The sequence below is a fragment of the Hemibagrus wyckioides genome, linkage group LG24 (genome assembly GCF_019097595.1).
Source record: "Hemibagrus wyckioides isolate EC202008001 linkage group LG24, SWU_Hwy_1.0, whole genome shotgun sequence".
NCBI classification, from domain to species: Eukaryota; Metazoa; Chordata; class Actinopteri; order Siluriformes; family Bagridae; genus Hemibagrus; species Hemibagrus wyckioides.
Window position 1 is genome coordinate 14117891 of NC_080733.1, and position 17353 is coordinate 14135243.

General features: G+C 40.4%; 2 protein-coding genes across 4 annotated transcripts in view; both read left to right on the plus strand.

The window, feature by feature from the left end:
• The first annotated feature begins 2193 nt into the window (after nt 1-2193).
• On the plus strand, nt 2194-7943 carry si:ch73-345f18.3 (uncharacterized). The gene is made up of 4 exons (XM_058377925.1): nt 2194-2328; nt 4101-4158; nt 4254-4463; nt 5267-7943. Exons 1-4 carry the CDS (start codon nt 2281-2283, stop codon nt 5635-5637), a joined length of 687 nt encoding a protein of 228 aa, XP_058233908.1. The 5' UTR covers nt 2194-2280; the 3' UTR covers nt 5638-7943.
• A 793-nt stretch (nt 7944-8736) lies between these two features.
• The window catches only part of hycc1 (hyccin PI4KA lipid kinase complex subunit 1), a 38508-nt gene continuing 29891 nt past the window's right edge, over nt 8737-17353 (plus strand). Inside the window, exon 1 of one of the 3 annotated variants that reach the window (XM_058377919.1) lies at nt 8737-8910. The gene's annotated coding sequence lies outside the window, so the exon portion shown is untranslated. Of the gene's footprint in view, nt 8911-14761; nt 15032-17353 lie in introns of those variants that run through there. The other 2 variants (XR_009203453.1, XM_058377918.1) reach the window with 2 other exon arrangements.

Here is a 17353-nt window from a genome sequence, read left to right on the forward strand (position 1 = left end):
TGGTCAGGGTTTGAATTTTTGTGCATGTTCTGCTAGTGTCTGTGTGGGTTCTCCGGTCCTCTATGTTCTCCGGTGTTTTCCAGTCACCCAGAACATATCAGTAGGTGAACTGCCTATGCTAAATTATCTCAGAGAGAGAGAGAGAGAGAGAGAGAGAGAGAGTGTGTTTAGTGTCCTGTGATGGACTGCTGTATTACCGTCTCACACTTATCGTTCCCTGGACATGCTCCGGACCCATTGTGACCCTGAGCAAGATAAAGTGTGACCTTTATTTTTTTCCCTTTGCTCTTTCTTTTTCTTTTTTTAGCAGGCTGTTATTGTTTAAATGTTAATAAATCATCCTAATTCTAACTTTAATAATAACTTTAATTGCCTTATGAAAGCTATACTACAAAGACATGAGCACTGTTTGTTTGCTTCACAGAAAAATGATTGTGGAAGCATTATATCTAATCATTCTGCCCCTTAAGTCTAAATTGTGAGCTGCTGTAATCATCTGCATTATGAATCTAAAAGCAATGTTTTCAACTTTCCTTTAGATGGATTTTATTACTGTAAGTAGACAATTACCCCCTATCTATCCTGACCATCAGAAACCAACCGAAGACCAGCATTTAGCAGATATTATTTAGATATGGATCATTCCTAACACAGTAGTGAAACTGACATGATAGAGTGTGTTGCTGTGTTAAAAGTCTATCGGGTTTTGAACTGGTTATCAGCACTAAACTGGTTTTGAGGTGGTGGAGTCCAACAACAACCACAACGTCAACTGTGCAGTCAGAAAGCAATAGAGGTGTGATTAACACATGCACATGCACGCGCGCACGTATGAGCGTGCCCTCTGTCTCTCTCTCTCTCTCTCTCTCTCTCTCTCTCTCTCACACACACACACACACACACATACACACACACACACACACACACCGCTATCAGTTTACAGTATCAGAAGTCTAAACGCGATTAAATGGCGCCCTCTAGTGCTTGGAATTTCGTTTTACAAACACTGAACAAAAATAAATAGGAAAACACTCACAGCTTGCTAATTTGACTACTTACTGCTTGCTAGTTACACTTTCTTTCAAAGGTGTATTTTAGTACATCTCGAATAATTAAAGCAATTAGAAGCCATGGTTTGGACATGTTCAGAGGAGGGAGAGTGAGTATATTGGTAGGAGAATGTTGGACATGGAGCTGCCAGGCAGGAGGTAAAGAGGAAGGCCAAAGAGGAGGTATATGGATGGAATAAATGAGGATATGAAGCTAGTGGGTGCAAGTGTTGAGGATGCAGAAGATAGGGATAGGTGGAGAGAGATGATTCGCTGTGGTGACCCCTGAAGGGAAAAGCCGAAAGAAGAAGAAGAAGAACCACAGATTTCAGTCAAATCACTATAAATAAAAACACTTTCTTGGTTGAATGTGTTCACATGTTCGAGAGCATGTCAGAACTTCCTGTTGTATCTCCAGACTAGATGGTGTGGATGGTGGCATAATGCCAGGCGGAATGGTTTGAGTATTTCGGAAACTGGGTAATACACAGAACAAAAAAAAAAGGGCAAACAACAACAACAAGCCATGAAGTGAAAGTGGAGTCACCTTGTTAATGATGAGAGGTCAGAGGGAAATACCCAGACTGTTGGGAGCTCAACACACTGAACACTGACCTGCATGGACCACGACAGCAGAAAACCACATGGGGTTTCACAGGAATCGGAGGCTACAGAGGTGTTTGAACAGAACCATTAACTGTAGATGCTGTTGTGTGTGAAAATCCCAGTATATTATCCGATTCTGAAATACTTTAGCCAATCAGTTTAGCACCAGCGATTACTCTGTGGTCACTGAGATTTCACATTTTAACCCTATTCTGATGTTTGACCTGCAATTGCATGACTGTATGCTGGAATCTGCTGGCACCTGATTGGCGAGATGAAAAACTGAATGAATGAGCAGGTAGACAGGTGTTTGTAAAAAAAAAAAAAAAAAGAGCGGGGACTGCGGATAAAGATCTCATTTGTTGCTTAGCAACCAGAACTACACTGCAGCCTAATTAGTGTTTATTGTCCCCATTATTAGGCCTAAATGTTATCATAGTAAACTCTGTTCACTGTGCATCTTGATCTTGTCCTTATCTATGAGTTTCATTGATAAAAGCGCCCTCTCGTGGTTCTTTTCGTTTATTAACACTGAAACACGCTGGCCAGGTGATTCTAAATCACGTGATCCAGAGGACTCGATATCACGCTGAACAGTTTTATTCGTCTCAAAACTTCCTCTAAAATGAGCTTTCTGTGCTGCTGTCTTCAAAGTCAGGCCTCCGAGGAAGAGGTAAGACACCTAACCACAGGTTTATTTCATGAGTTAAAGCGAAAGTAGTTATACTAGTGAAAGACTAAGACATTTCACCCCGCCCTCTAAAACTGCGTGTTTATCAGTAGTCAGTAGTCAGGAGTGCATTTATAAGTAGTGTTTTATTCATTTTATTCAGAATGATAAGTTAAAAGTTCAGATCAGAGTTGCTTCTGAGCCTGTAATAGTTTATGAGATTTGGGTCAGAGTGAAAACAGTTCAAAGTGAAAGTGCAAAGATTTGTTATGAATGTATTATAATACACTATAACATCCCAAACAAGTCAATGTAGGAGCTATAAAGACAGTAATAAGTATTAACTTTTACAGTGTATATCCTATTTGCAGCCTTTTCAGCCATTTTATTTGACACCCATTTTTATGTACAGTATATTAATGAAACTCCTTAATATTATCTATAATAATTTTCTGAACATTCAACATTGGATAAACACGTCATTTTTATTTATTTATTTATTTATTTATTTATTTATTTATTTTTTATAATCCCTGTATTTTCAACGGCAAATCCCTAGTTCCTGAAATATTCCTAAAAAAATAGTTTATAATAGTTTTTTAAAAAATTTATTTTAAAAATTATTTACTCGTTTTTTTAAGTTAATGAGCTTTAAATGATTAAATGATTAAAACACTGACCATAAGAAACACATCGAAGTAATGGGTGTTATTTTAAACCACATTAAATTCAACTTATTTAATTCATGCAGTCAATTAGCTATAATTATACATATGGTAACTATATATATTATATATATAATTATATATATATATATATATAATTATACATATGGTAACACTATATTGCCAAAAGTTTTGGGACACCCCTTGAAATGATTCAATTCAGGTGTTGTTTTTCAGGGGTTGGGCTCAGCCCCTTAGGTCCAGTGAAAGGAACTCTTAATGCTTCAGCTTCATACCAAGACATTTTGGACAATTTCTTGCTCACGACTTTGTGGGAACAGTTTGGGGATGACCCCTTCCTGCTCCAACATGACTGTACACCAGGGCACAAAGCAAGGTCCATAAAGACATGGATGAGTGAGTTTGGTGTGGAGGAACTTCACAGAGTCCTGACCTCAACCTGATAGACACCTTTGGGATGAATTAGAGCAGAGACTGTGAGCCAGGTCAAAACTGGGACGTCTGCCTTTACATGCACATGAATGTAATACAGAGTTGTCCCGCCCTTTGCAGCTATAACAGCTTCAAATCTTCTGGGAAGGCTTTCCACAAGGTTTAGGAGTGTGATTATGGGAATTTTTGGCCATTCCTCTAGAAGCTCGTTTGTGAGGTCAGGCACTGATGTTGGATGAGAAGGCCTGGTTCACAGTCTCCGCTCTAATTCATGTGTAATCCAAATGTGTTCTATCAGGTTGAGATCAGGACTGTGCAGGTCAGTCAAGTTCCTCCACACCAAACTCTCTCATGCTGAACCATTAAGAGTTCCTTTCACAAAACCTTTGGCAATATTGTGTATAATAACTGTAATAACTATTATTCTATTATAGTCCATTAAGTCTATTATTATATTATATTATATTATATTATATTATATTATATTATATTATATTATATTATATTATATTATATTATATTATATTATATTATATTATATTACTAACATTAACAGTAGTAGGTGATTGATGTTCATGATCTCCACTGTTATTAGGTTATATAAATAATTATAATTTGCTGTAAAACTAATCAAATGTAACCATCACTATTTTTCAGAGACAGCCTATATTTGGAGAAGCACAGTCTGCAAGAATATCTCATCTGCCTCCTGAAGGTGAATGCCTCACTCATGTGATCTTAAGCTGGAAACATGTTGCTCCATTACTTGTTCAAATTCTCACATAAAAAACACACATTGTTTTCTCTCAGGTTTCGAGAACAGGAGTGGCAGGATTATTGCACGGCATGTTGGCGTGTCAGATCTGGACCAACGCTTCACTGAGTTTGCAGAAATGTTCAACAAACAGCAGGAAAATTATGAGTGTATGCGGGAAAAGCTGAATACACTGATGCACCATTATCTCTGTGTCCCTGACAGCAGCCTGTCTGAGTGCCTGCAGCAGATGAAGGTTGAGCACTGTGAGTCAGAGCATGTTAATATTGAGTCTCCATCAGGTGGCAGTAGCAGGTCAGGAATTGGAGAATCCGGTGTAAACATGTTGCTATTGCACTGAGCGTGCTTTTACATCCTGTTTAATGTATTTTAATGATGGAAAAAAACAGGGAATGATATGCTTGTTATGAAAAAAAAAAAACAAGGTGGGGGGGGGTCTACACCGATCGGGCATAACATTATGACCACCTGCCTAATATTGTGTTGGTCCCCTTTTGCTGCTAAAACAGCCCTGACCTGTCATGCACTGTGTATTCTGACACCTTTCTATCAGAACCAGCATTAATTTCTTGAGCAACAGTAGCTCGTCTGTTGGATCGGATCACACGGGCCAGCCTTCGCTCCCCACGTGCATCAATGAGCCTTGGCCGCCCATGACCCTGTCGTTGGTTCACCACTGTTCCTTCCTTGGACCACTTTTGATAGATACTGACCACTGCAGACCGGGAACACCCCACAAGAGCTGCAGTTTTGGAGATGCTCTGATCCAGTGGTCTAGCCATCACAATTTGGCCCTTCGTCAAACTCGCTCAAATTCTTACGCTTGTCCATTTTTCCTGCTTCTAACATCATCTTTGAGGACAAAATGTTCACTTCACCTCTAATATATCCCACCCACTAACAGGTGCCATGATGAGATAATCAGCGTTATTCACTTCACATGTCACTGCTCAGAATGTTATGCCTGACCGGTGTACATTTTTTCTACACTTTTCCCAACTTGCACTATTTTGGTTAAACTTCATCTGTATCTTTTATCCCCTTTCAGACAACCACCAGATCATCCTGCAGTTAAAAGGCTACGACTTCAGCTTGGCCGTGACACCAGGTGATTCGGTGCCTGACAAACTGAAGCAAACGCAGGAGAACATCAAGGAGCTGTGTCAAGCTGCTAAGGCCATCGTGTCACTCGGGCCCAAGCTTGAGGAGATGATTAACTGGCTGCTGAAATCAGAACAAAGCCTGACTGAGAAGGTGAATGCAGAAGCAAAGACACATCAGGAGTCTACAAGACTCGGAGGAAACTTGAGGGAGAATCTGCGCGAGGCATCGAGAGCTAAAGAGCTCAGTCCTCGCTACAGGGAAGAGGCTATAAAACTTTACAATGAGGTGGCCATGCTGTCTGGGGTTAAGCCATGAATCATCACTGTGAGAGAAAGTAGAGGACTGATAAATGATAGACTCTGAAATGTATATTTAACACCAAAGTACTAGAGATTATAACAGGTCTATCTATCTATCTATCTATCTATCTATCTATCTATCTATCTATCTATCTATCTATCTATCTATCTATCTATCTATCTATCTATCTATCTTTCTCTCTCTCTCTCTCTCTCTCTCTATATATATATATATATATATATATATATATATATATATACATACACTATATTGCCAAAAGTATTCGCTCACCTGCCTTGACTCGCATATGAACTTAAGTGACATCCCATTCCTAATCCATAGGGTTCAATATGACGTCGGTCCACCCTTTGCAGCTATAACAGCTTCAACTCTTCTGGGAAGGCTGTCCACAAGGTTTAGGAGTGTGTTTATGGGAATTTTTGACCATTCTTCCAGCATTTGTGAGGTCACACACTGATGTTGGACGAGAAGGCCTGGCTCTCAGTCTCCGCTCTAATTCATCCCAAAGGTGTTCTATTGGGTTGAGGTCAGGACTCTGTGCAGGCCAGTCAAGTTCATCCACACCAGACTCTGTCATCCATGTCTTTATGGACCTTGCTTTGTGCACTGGTGCACAGTCATGTTGGAAGAGGAAGGGGCCAGCTCCAAACTGTTCCCACAAAGTTGGGAGCATGGAATTGTCCAAAATGTCTTGGTATGCTGAAGCATTCAGAGTTCCTTTCACTGGAACTAAGGGGCCAAGCCCAGTTCCTGAAAAACAACCCCACACCATAATCCCCCCTCCACCAAACTTTACACTTGGCACAATGCAGTCAGACAAGTACCGTTCTCCTGGCAACCGCCAAACCCAGACTCGTCCATCAGATTGCCAGATGGAGAAGCGCGATTCGTCACTCCAGAGAACGCGTCTCCACTGCTCTAGAGTCCAGTGGCGGTGTGCTTTACACCACTGCATCCGACGCTTTGCATTGCACTTGGTGATGTATGGCTTGGATGCAGCTGCTCGGCCATGGAAACCCATTCCATGAAGCTCTCCGCACACTGTTCTTGAGCTAATCTGAAGGCCACATGAAGTTTGGAGGTCTGTAGCGATTGACTCTGCAGAAAGTCGGCGACCTCTTCACACTATGCGCCTCAGCATCCGCTGACCCCGCTCCGTCAGTTTACGTGGCCTACCACTTCGTGGCTGAGTTGCTGTCGTTCCCAAACACTTCCACGTTCTTATAATACAGCTGACAGTTGACTGTGGAATATTTAGGAGCGAGGAAATTTCACGACTGGATTTGTTGCACAGGTGGCATCCTATCACAGTTCCACGCTGGAATTCACTGAGCTCCTGAGAGCGACCCATTCTTTCACAAATGTTTGTAAAAACAGTCTGCATGCCTAGGTGCTTGATTTTATACACCTGTGGCCATGGAAGTGATTGGAACACCTGATTCTGATTATTTGGATGGGTGAGCGAATACTTTTGGCAATATAGTGTATATATATATATATATATATATATATATGTGTGTGTGTGTGTGTGTGTGTATATGCAAAACTGAAAAAAATTATTTTGTAAAGATAAATCTGTTGTAATATAGCTAAAAGTGTAGCTTTAATGCAGCTTTAAGTGCAGCTTTAACCTATATATATATATATATATGGTTAGGTTAGGCTTATGACATTAAAATGGTCTATGTGGTCTAGGTTTGTATACTTCTAGGATGATTCATGTTCTGCATACATAATCTCCTTTTTAGGAAACGAGTCTGTTATACGGTTTGGCTCCCAGCTGGTCAGTACTTATAACACTATCTAACTTTCTTTAAGTTTTAAGCATGCTTTTAGAATATGTTACAGATTTCGTGCCGCTTTTGTGCTGAGGGTTTTCAGGGAAATACGTCATAACGTGGGGAAAGGAATCAATTCATTGATCTGTATTGTGTAGAAAACAAATGAAATTCTGATTAGTTGTATTTATCGATGACATCATCTATGTACTATTGAATCATATATTAATAAACATTTTGCATTAATTTCTGTCATTTTAATTTGCTCTATAGCTACGTCTGTTATGCAAATATGCCTTGCTGTGTGTGATTTTTGTTCCTTATGTATGTGCAGCCTTTTTCATGTTTTGTGTGTTGTAGTTGTGATATTTGTCTTATATGGTTAACTGAAAAAGTTTGCATCCTCCATGAGTTTTGCCAGAAATGGAGAACATACCAATTATTACCATATTTTTCTCAACAAACGAAACAAAATAAAAAAGGTAGATGGAAAGTATAAGCACACAATTACTTGTTTTACATTTAGAAGAGAAAGCTTTTAAATTTTTTTTTTTTACTATTAACATATATCATTTGATCATACACCAGGATAAAAAATAAACATAAATAAATAAATAATAAAACATAAAATACAAATAATAGTATTTATATAATTTCATAATAAAAAAATTATATAATACACAAAACTGTTAAAAAAGGTGTCTTTTTTGTAAGGCTGTGCAAACTTTTGCATGCGACTGTTAATTGAAAAAAAAAACATTTTAAAAAATTATATTATTAAATAATATAAAAATGTTATTTAAAAAATGTGTGTGTGTAATTATGTAGTAGCATGCACCAGGATAAAAAAAAAAAACCCATAAAAATAAACAAATAAATAATAATAAAAAAATCATAATAAACATAAAAACAATAGTATTTGTATAATTTCATAATAAAAAATAAATAAATACACAAAAAGTAAACTATAAATATATAGATACAAGACAAAAACAATTCAAGCTTTTTTTTAATGAAATGCCAAATTGTTTCCCCCTTTATTTATTTTTTAATGCTGTTTTATTGTATTTTATAGGCAGCTTTTAAGTCAGTTTTATTAAAACTGAAATTTAGAAGTATTTCATTTTTCATTTTATATGCACATTTACTTCATAAAAAAAATGGAGACAACCTATAGTGCTGATGGAAATAACAAAAGTCCCGCCCTTCGTCTAATCTGATTGGCTGCTATTTGTGGCGGCCCGCGTGTGCTTTATATAGTCCTTGCTCATTGGTTCACTTTGTTGTCGATTACAAACAATCCCCTTAATCTAAGTTAGTTTGAATTGTGAAAGTACCGAAGATGAAGGCGTAGATGTTGCTGAATTATTCAGGTGGCGCGTTTATGAAGTAACGGATGATATCCATCTCTCGGTGGAAAAGAAAGCAACCGGGGAAAGAAAGAAAGACGAAAAAATAAACCAGAAGGACATCTGAAGATAGCATGAAAGTGAGTAACTGATTTTGACCTTAGCAGGATGCTAACGCGCTAAGTTGTGAGTAGATAGACTGATAGATAGTGAGCCACATGGAGCGGCTGAGTGACTCAACACCGCCGTTAACTGTTGCTACGCGAAAGCAAACAATTATGGTTCGTGTCTCGAACAAGTGCACACTTCTCAACAAATACAAATAATAAAGCTGTCTTTGAGTTAGTGAGTCGAGTTGGGAAAACAAGGGGAAAGATAACAGGCGACTGTGGAAATAGGCGGAGAAGCAAACCCGAGCTGTCAGAGGGGATTGGCATACACACGCAGAGGGAGTTTGTGCAGTCGTTTTATATCGTGTTTATTTTCATTAAAATAACCCTTACTCGAAATAATAACCTTTTTTCTTCACTTCACTTTTGTAAGTGTTGGTTTATAAACTTGAGAACTGTTTGCTCCTTGTAATATAATCAGTGTTTTCAGCCTCTCTTAGGAGGATATTTGCATATTTTTGCATATTCATGATTACGTCACGGTTATTTGCATATCAGAATGTTACATGAAGGTAGAAGGACACTGAGTAAAGTTTTACACTAGAGGATATATACACAGTTTTATAGGTTTTTGTAACCGAGTTCTTATTGATTATGGAAAATCGGAAGTAGTTGTGTTGGTTAAAGAGGAAATAACTTGTTTTTGCTGTTTGTAAATATCACAAAGAGTGTACCTAGAAACAAAGAGTGGGACAAAATGTGGTGGTCAGTGATTGGTTGATGGAAATGATGCTGATCAGTGATTGGTTGTTGGGGATGATGCTGATCAGTGATTGGTTGTCGGGGATGATGCTGATCAGTGATTGGTTGCTAAGAGGTGATGCTGATCAGTGATTGGTTGTCGGGGACAATGCTGATCAGTGATTGGTTGTTGAGAGTAATGCTGATCAGTGATTGGTTGCTAAGGGGTGATGCTGATCAGTGATTGGTTGTCGGGGACAATGCTGATCAGTGATTGGTTGCTAAGGGGAGATGCTGATCAGTGATTGGTTGTCGGGGACAATGCTGATCAGTGATTGGTTGTTGGGGATGATGCTGATCAGTGATTGGTTGTTGGGGATGATGCTGATCAGTGATTGGTTCATGGTAACGGTACTGGACAGTGATTGGTTTATGGGAACAGTACTGGAGAGTGATTGGTTCATAAAATTGTGATCAGTGAATTGTTGTGGGAGAAAACGGTGATCATTGGTTGTTGAGAACGTTGCTGATCAGTGATTGGTTGTTGAGAACGTTGCTGATCAGTGATTGGTTGTTGAGAACGTTGCTGATCAGTGATTGGTTGTTGAGAACGATGCTGATCAGTGATTGGTTGTTGAGAACGATGCTGATCAGTGATTGGTTGTTGAGAACGATGCTGATCAGTGATTGGTTGTTGGGAACAAATTCTCCTCTTAAGCATCAGGCTATTCAGCCTTTCTTTCATTATTCAGCCGGTTCCTCATTCGTCAGACTAAAGCCCTCTATAGTCTTACTTCCACAGGTTGTTTATTTTACTCGCTGTTCTGTCCTCTTATCTACATGGTGTCCTGATGTAGTCGATTGATTCTGTCTCTTTATCCAGCCCAGTGGTCAGATTTTCAGGTTCGATTTGTGCCAGGGAGTGTACTGCTCTGTGTGAAATCATTACTTGTTACAGATTGTAAGACTTAGTTTAATTATTAAGACTTAATTTAGTCTTTTAATCTGAGAGCAGTGTGAGTGGAGGGCTGTTAATTTAAAGGTATTTCCAGTCTCTGATTGTGTGAAGCAGGCTCTGTGCTTCTGCTGCAGGGGGTTCTCATGCTGGCTGGATAATGGATGAGGATATTTGTCTTAGAGAGAGAGAGAGAGGAGAGAGACAGAAACAGAGATAGATAGAGAGAGATGCATGCACACACACAGAGACAGAGAGAGAGAGACAGAAACAGACATAGAAAGACAGAGAGTGAGAGAAAGAGGAGAGAGACAGAAACAGACATAGAAATAGACAGAGATAGAGAGAGAGAGACAGAAACAGAGATAGAGACACATAGAAACAGAGAGAGAGTATATGTGGGCTATTTCTGGCTTTGTGTAATAATATCATCTGGAAATTGAACTAGAATGGTGAAGACGTTAGGACATTTGCAGCTTTATTTATTTGTTTGTTTGTTTGTTTGTTTGTTTATTTTTGAGGACAGTTTTATCTGGAGTCTGGATAAAGATGAAGCCATGTGATGAAATTCCCATCAATGTAATATCACATGGCCAAAAAAAGATATACAAGTTCCACTCTCTCCTGCCAAGAACACTGAGCACAGGTTCACCCAGACTGAGCAAAAACCTGCTCTGCTCTTTTTCCTGTCTTTAACTGTACTGTGTCTGTGTCTGTCTGTGTGTCTCTGTGTCTCTCTCTCCTTTTTTAACTCTTTAACTGTTCAATGTGTCTCTGCGTGTGTGTCTGTGTGTGTCTCCATGTCTGTTTTTGTGTGTGTCTCCAAGAATGTCTGTGTGTGTGTGTGTGTGTGTCTGTGTGTGTCTCCATGTCTGTTTTTGTGTGTGTCTCCAAGAATGTCTGTGTGTGTGTGTGTGTGTCTGTGTGTGTCTCCATGTCTGTTTTTGTGTGTGTCTCCAAGAATGTCTGTGTGTGTGTGTGTGTGTCTCCATGTCTGTTTTTGTGTGTGTCTCCAAGAATGTCTGTGTGTGTGTGTCTGTGTGTGTTTGTGTCTGTCTGTGTGTGTCTCCATGTTTGTTTCTGTGTGTGTATGTGTCTCTTTGGTCTTTTTTTCCAGTCTTTAACTGTTCAGTGTGTGTGTGTGTCTCTGTGTGTGTGTGTCTGTGTGTGTCTCTGGTCTTTTTTTCCTCCAGTCTTTAACTGTTTAGTGTGGTGTTCAGATGGTGTAGGTCGTCCTCCTCTAAACATTGTGCATTCTGAGCTGCTTTTCTGCTCACCACGGTTATCTGAGATCTGTGTCTCTCTCTGGATGTCTTCAGTGCATCAGACATTTTCATGCTGTCTTATCCGTCACTGCCCTCTGGCTCATCCTGTTCATTGCACTTCTCCTGCTTTATGATTGTGGAAGGTTTCACATATGACGTGTGTGGATCAAAGCGAACCTCCTGACATTTTCCCGTCCGTTACGCTCGGCGTTTCTGCTGTCTGGAGGAGCGTTCAGCCTTATGTAATGTGTAGCTTTTATTTCTGCTCTCGCCTAGGGGCTTAAAGCACCACTCATCTATGGTGTGTGTGGTTTCTATGTTGGGTGTGGGTGTGGGTGTGTTGGGGTTGTGAGGAGCTGCAGACGGAGGAGTGAGTGTTGTGTGGAAGGCTGGGGTTTTGTATCTTATACAGAAGAAGATAAAAGTTGAACAGAAGTAACAGTTTTGTGTAATATCCTGATAATAAAAACACAGAGGCACTGACAACTGAAGAAGTTGCAACACATGAGGACTGCGAAATTCTGTGTTCTTACAAGAAAATAAATATTGTTAAGAAAGTCATTGAGTAAGAGGCTCTGTGTGTGTCTGTGTCTCTGGTCTCTGTGTGTGTTTGTGTCTCTGGTCTCTGTGTGTCTGTGTCTCTGGTCTGTGTGTGTTTGTGTCTCTGAATATGTGTCTGTTTCTCTGTGTGTTTGTGTCTCTGAATATGTGTCTGTTTCTCTGTGTGTTTGTGTCTCTGAATATGTGTCTGTTTCTCTGTGTGTTTGTGTCTCTGAATATGTGTCTGTTTCTCTGTGTATGTGTGTCTCTGTGTGTCTCTGTCTCTGTGTGTATGTGTCTGTGTGTGTGTGTCTCTTTGCTGTGTGTGTATGTGTATCTCTGTGTGTGTCTCTGTGTGTGTCTCTGTGTGTGTATGTGTCCCTGTGTGTGTGTGGCTAAAAGCCAAAGCTACCTTGACCTGTGTACTTTGGCGTGCTCTGCAGTGTTGAGTGTATGAGAAGGAGAGATGGAAATGGTTGATAATACAGTAGATATCACCTGCAGCCACACACCTGCTGATACACAGTGCAGTGAGCTGATGTTTACTCACGAAATAAATGGAAGTTAATGTGAAGTAAATGCTGAACATCAAGCGTTTGTCTCGTTTCTGTCTCTCATGAATTCACTAAAATACAGGATAATAAATTCCAGAGAAGTCTCAATTAAGTCCTGTGTTTTTCTTTACCAGTTATTGATTAATAAGATCACGCTCCTTATTCATCAGAGCTGCATGCAGACACACCCAGATCAGAGCTGAGCGCGAATACGGCAGGAAAACGTGTCAAACGTGAGAATTCACATCATCAGACAGTTTAACAGTGACATACATGATGATGTATATTATTTTTAAGTGTATGGCTGGTGGGGGGGCGTTGGAGGTGCCAGGAGGAGCGCTGCTCTTTTGTGTGTGCCGGTCAGTTAAAGGTCAGTAGTGTCGTATATTATTGTGTCATGGCAGGAAGTCAAATATCCACTCTGTAGAATTGCGCTGAACAGAAAGCATGACCATTAAGGTGATGGACTACTGATCAGAAGGTTGTGAGTTCCAATCCCAGCTTTATCAAGTCCACCACTGCTGGGCCCCTGAGCAAGGCCCTTAACCCTCACATGCTCAGTTGTATAAAATGAGATAAAATGTAAGTAAGGGCATCTGCCAAAATGGCAGAAATGTAAATGATCAACATGACAAGCCTGTGAAAGGAGGTTCGACTCTTCAGCCAAAATAAAATAAGAATAATGGGATGAGGCTCACGAGCACTGGACAGAAGACTGGAAAAATGCCTACTGACTGGAAAATCTATCCTGTAGACTGAGATACCCGTTCTGAGCTCAATGGAGTGTATCACGATCTGCTCTTGTAGCTTGTCCACCTCAACATTTGACGCTTTGTCCACCCTGACATGCCTTTCTGCTCACCACATTTGTAAAGAGCAGTTTTTTTCTTCTTCCTGTCCTCTGAATGAACCGGTCTGTTCATTCTCCTTTGACCGCTCACATCGACAAGGCGTTTCTTTCTGCAGATCTGCCGCGTTCTGCATGTTTTTTTGTTTGTTTTTTTTCTTTTCTACACCATTCTCTGTGGACACTGTTGTGTGTGTGTGCGTGCGTGCAAATCCCAGGAGATTAGCACACAACCAGCAACCACGCCGTGCTCCAAAACCTCTATGACTTTAATAGGTGTTCCTATTAAAGGGTGTTCCTATTAAAGGGTGTTCCTATTAAAGTGGCTGCTGAGTGTATATTACCCCAGGATTATTTTTATTTCTAAAAGAGAAGCGATGACGTCATTTTTTCCAGAAGTGTCTATGTGCAGCCTGTTTAAACAACTTTTAGAAAAGAAGCTTCCCTAAAAATAACCTCCTCGAATCCAAGCCGGATCGGATTTTCGGCACCGTGTTCACTGCGTCATTCGGGATAACGGCGTCGTCTCTAACGAATAAATATAACCGCAGGTATCTGTGGATAATGTTGGGAATCATGCTCATGAAAGCAAATGGGCTAATAATGAAGACTATAAATATTTATACAGTCCAGCAGGATATGTTGGATGTGTCTCCTATTTTTTATTTTTTTTTCCTTGCTCAAGGAGTCTCTCACGTGTGATTGGGGCTTACGCTGTTCACGTGTGGAATTTCATTCAGGCGCACCTCGCTGAATCACGTTCGGTGTTCATACTCCAGCCTTGATGCGTCTCTATTCAGCCGGATACTTTTCTCCATGCCTGACGTCTCAGAATTTGCCTGTAGAGGTCATAAAGAGTTGAAGCGTGACATCAGGGGCTGTCGGAGTATCGTTTCAGGACACATGTTTTTTTCACTTTCTCAATCTGGCTCTCTCGTTCCGTGGATCTTTTCAGAGAGGTGTGTGTTTAGAGAGTTAATAACGTGCGCCTAGCAGCACAGGAAAATGCAGCCAGGCAGGATTATTGTCATTCACACCCTGCCGTTGCTCAAACCTTTCCCCTCTGTGCTGTGATTGGTGCCTGCGCTTTCTAACTACTGATCTGGAGTCAGCTGGGTGGGACACTGTGTGTGTGTGTGTGCGCGTGTGTGTGTGTGCAACAGGAAACGAGTGGAGGTTTCAGAGTCGAGCAGGGTTAGTCCGTGGGTGTGCTGTGCCATCTCGCTCTCTCTCTCTTCAGCCGGACACGGTGAGTATATTTAAACCCCCCTCACGTCTCTGTATGGAATTCTCCCGTGTTACTGGCGTGAAAGCTGTCAGGCTCTGTGGAGTGCGGCGTGGGCGAGCGTGAACATTTCCATCCGGCTCCCGCGCGCTGGAGTGAGTCACATTTTTCGATAGCCGTCCTTGGCCGGTAAATATCAAGCGTCTGGAGAAAGAAACTGCTTATTTAGTAGAAGGAGCTGTCTGGGGTCTGATGGAGCTGCTGCTACACCTAGTTTAAAGTGGCTGCTAAACGATCAGCACTGATTAGACCGCAGTTATGGCGTGGGAAGCTAAACTAGGATTGTAGCTTTCTATTAGGCAGAGGTTCGTATATGGTGAAACGGCAGGGCTGAACAACTTCTCTGGCTGTGTGTGAAGTCATGGCTTAAGAATCTGCCGACTCCTCACTCCACTCCTCACTCCTCTTTTCTTATGATAAGCGCTTAAATCCCTCATATTATTTCTGAGGTGTTATTATATGGTCAGAGCTGTCATTTGGAAGGAAGAAAACACAATAGGGGGATGTGCTGTTAATGAACGATCTTGTTATTGTTCCTAAAATGGTTTTTCTTTTTCAATACCAGCATGTCCTGAGGTATTTTATTCGTCTTATGCGACACAAATGCATCACTACTAACAATATGTATTTATTACAAAGCAACACCATGTTATTTAGTAGGTTTTAGTAAGGTTAGTAGTAACACCTTGGTGATAGGAGGTTTTAAACCTGGCACTGGACCAACCCTTTTTCTAATTTTTCTAAAACTGTTTCTAATCAGATTTGATATAAATGAATGTTGATCGAAGTATGTGTACTGTTTATAAGATTTAATGTTTTAATGGAACGTCCATGAAGCTAGCTCCTGTTGTTACTTGCGTTATCGCCATTATGAGCTGTCATTTTCTCACCAGACTCGTTTTGTACAAAATAAACAAACGTTTTTAGAATATCAACAATCACAGGGTTGCTTATTCTGGCTTATTTTTATTAATTTGTTTATTTTTTTATGCAGTGTCCATCATACAAGTCCCTGTATGAGTCGTTACTGTGTAGACATGATGATGTGAATGAGCGTGTTGATCTAAACCTGTGTTTCACCTTGTTGTCAGAGCTGCTGTTAGAGAAAATTAAACGTCATTCTTTGTCCAATCAGAATCGAGTCAGAATTACGAGTTACGGTGATGCAAAGTCGGAATTACGGGTTACGGTGACGCAAAGTCAGAATTACGAGTTACGGTGACACAAAATGACAAAGAATTACGGGATTTTCTTTAGACTCTGAGTTGTGGGTGTGTGCGTGAGAAAGCATGGCGGAGTCTGTGGATGTGATGTATGTCCATTGCATGATAAAGTTCATTAACTGATAGAAACGTCGTCTTCTCCTTTCGGCTTTTCCCTTCAGGGGTCTCCACAGCGAATTATCTCTCTCCACCTATCCCTATCTTCTGTAACCTCAACACCTGCACCCACTAGCTTCATATCCTCATTTATTCCATCCATATACCTCCTCTTTGGCCTTCCTCTTTGCCTCCTTCCTGGCAGCTCCATGTCCAACATTCTCCTACCACTATACTCACTCTCCCTCCTCTGGACATGTCCAAAGCATCTTAATCTGTCCTCCCTAACTTTGTCCCCCAAACGTCCAACATGAGCTGTCCCTCTGATGTACTCGTTCCTAATCCTGTCCAACCGTGTCACTCCCAAAGAGAACCTCAACATCTTCAGCTCTGCTACCTCCAGCTCTGACTCCTGTCTCTTCCTCAGTGACACTGCCTCTAAACCATACAGCATGGCCGGTCTCACCACTGTCTTGTACACCTTCCCCTTGATTCTCGCCGATATTTTTCCATCACATTTAACTGATAGAAAGCTAAAAACAGTAAAACATGCCTGATGCTCATTCTTTTCTATTCATTTTCATAGAAGCGGAGTATAAAACCTTGCAGTATGTTTTATTTATTTATTTTTGTTCGTTAAGAGAAGGTACACCTCCATCCAGCAACTTGAAAGCACCTGACGCCGTAATTACAATTTCCAACTCGTAATTACAAACTTCCCAGGAACACATGAACACACAGTAAGACAAAAACATCAGACTATTTTAGTGCAGCAGGAACGACTGTAATTTGGGTTGGACCTTTCGATCTGAATGGAATTTAATGCACAGCGATGTTATTCAGACTTATAGTGATATAATGGATCCAAAACCAAACCAGGGCCAAAGATTCATTTTACAGAGTACAAATGATTTGTTTTATTTCAATTAGGTTTTATGTTTTGAGGCAATCCTTATCCACACACTGA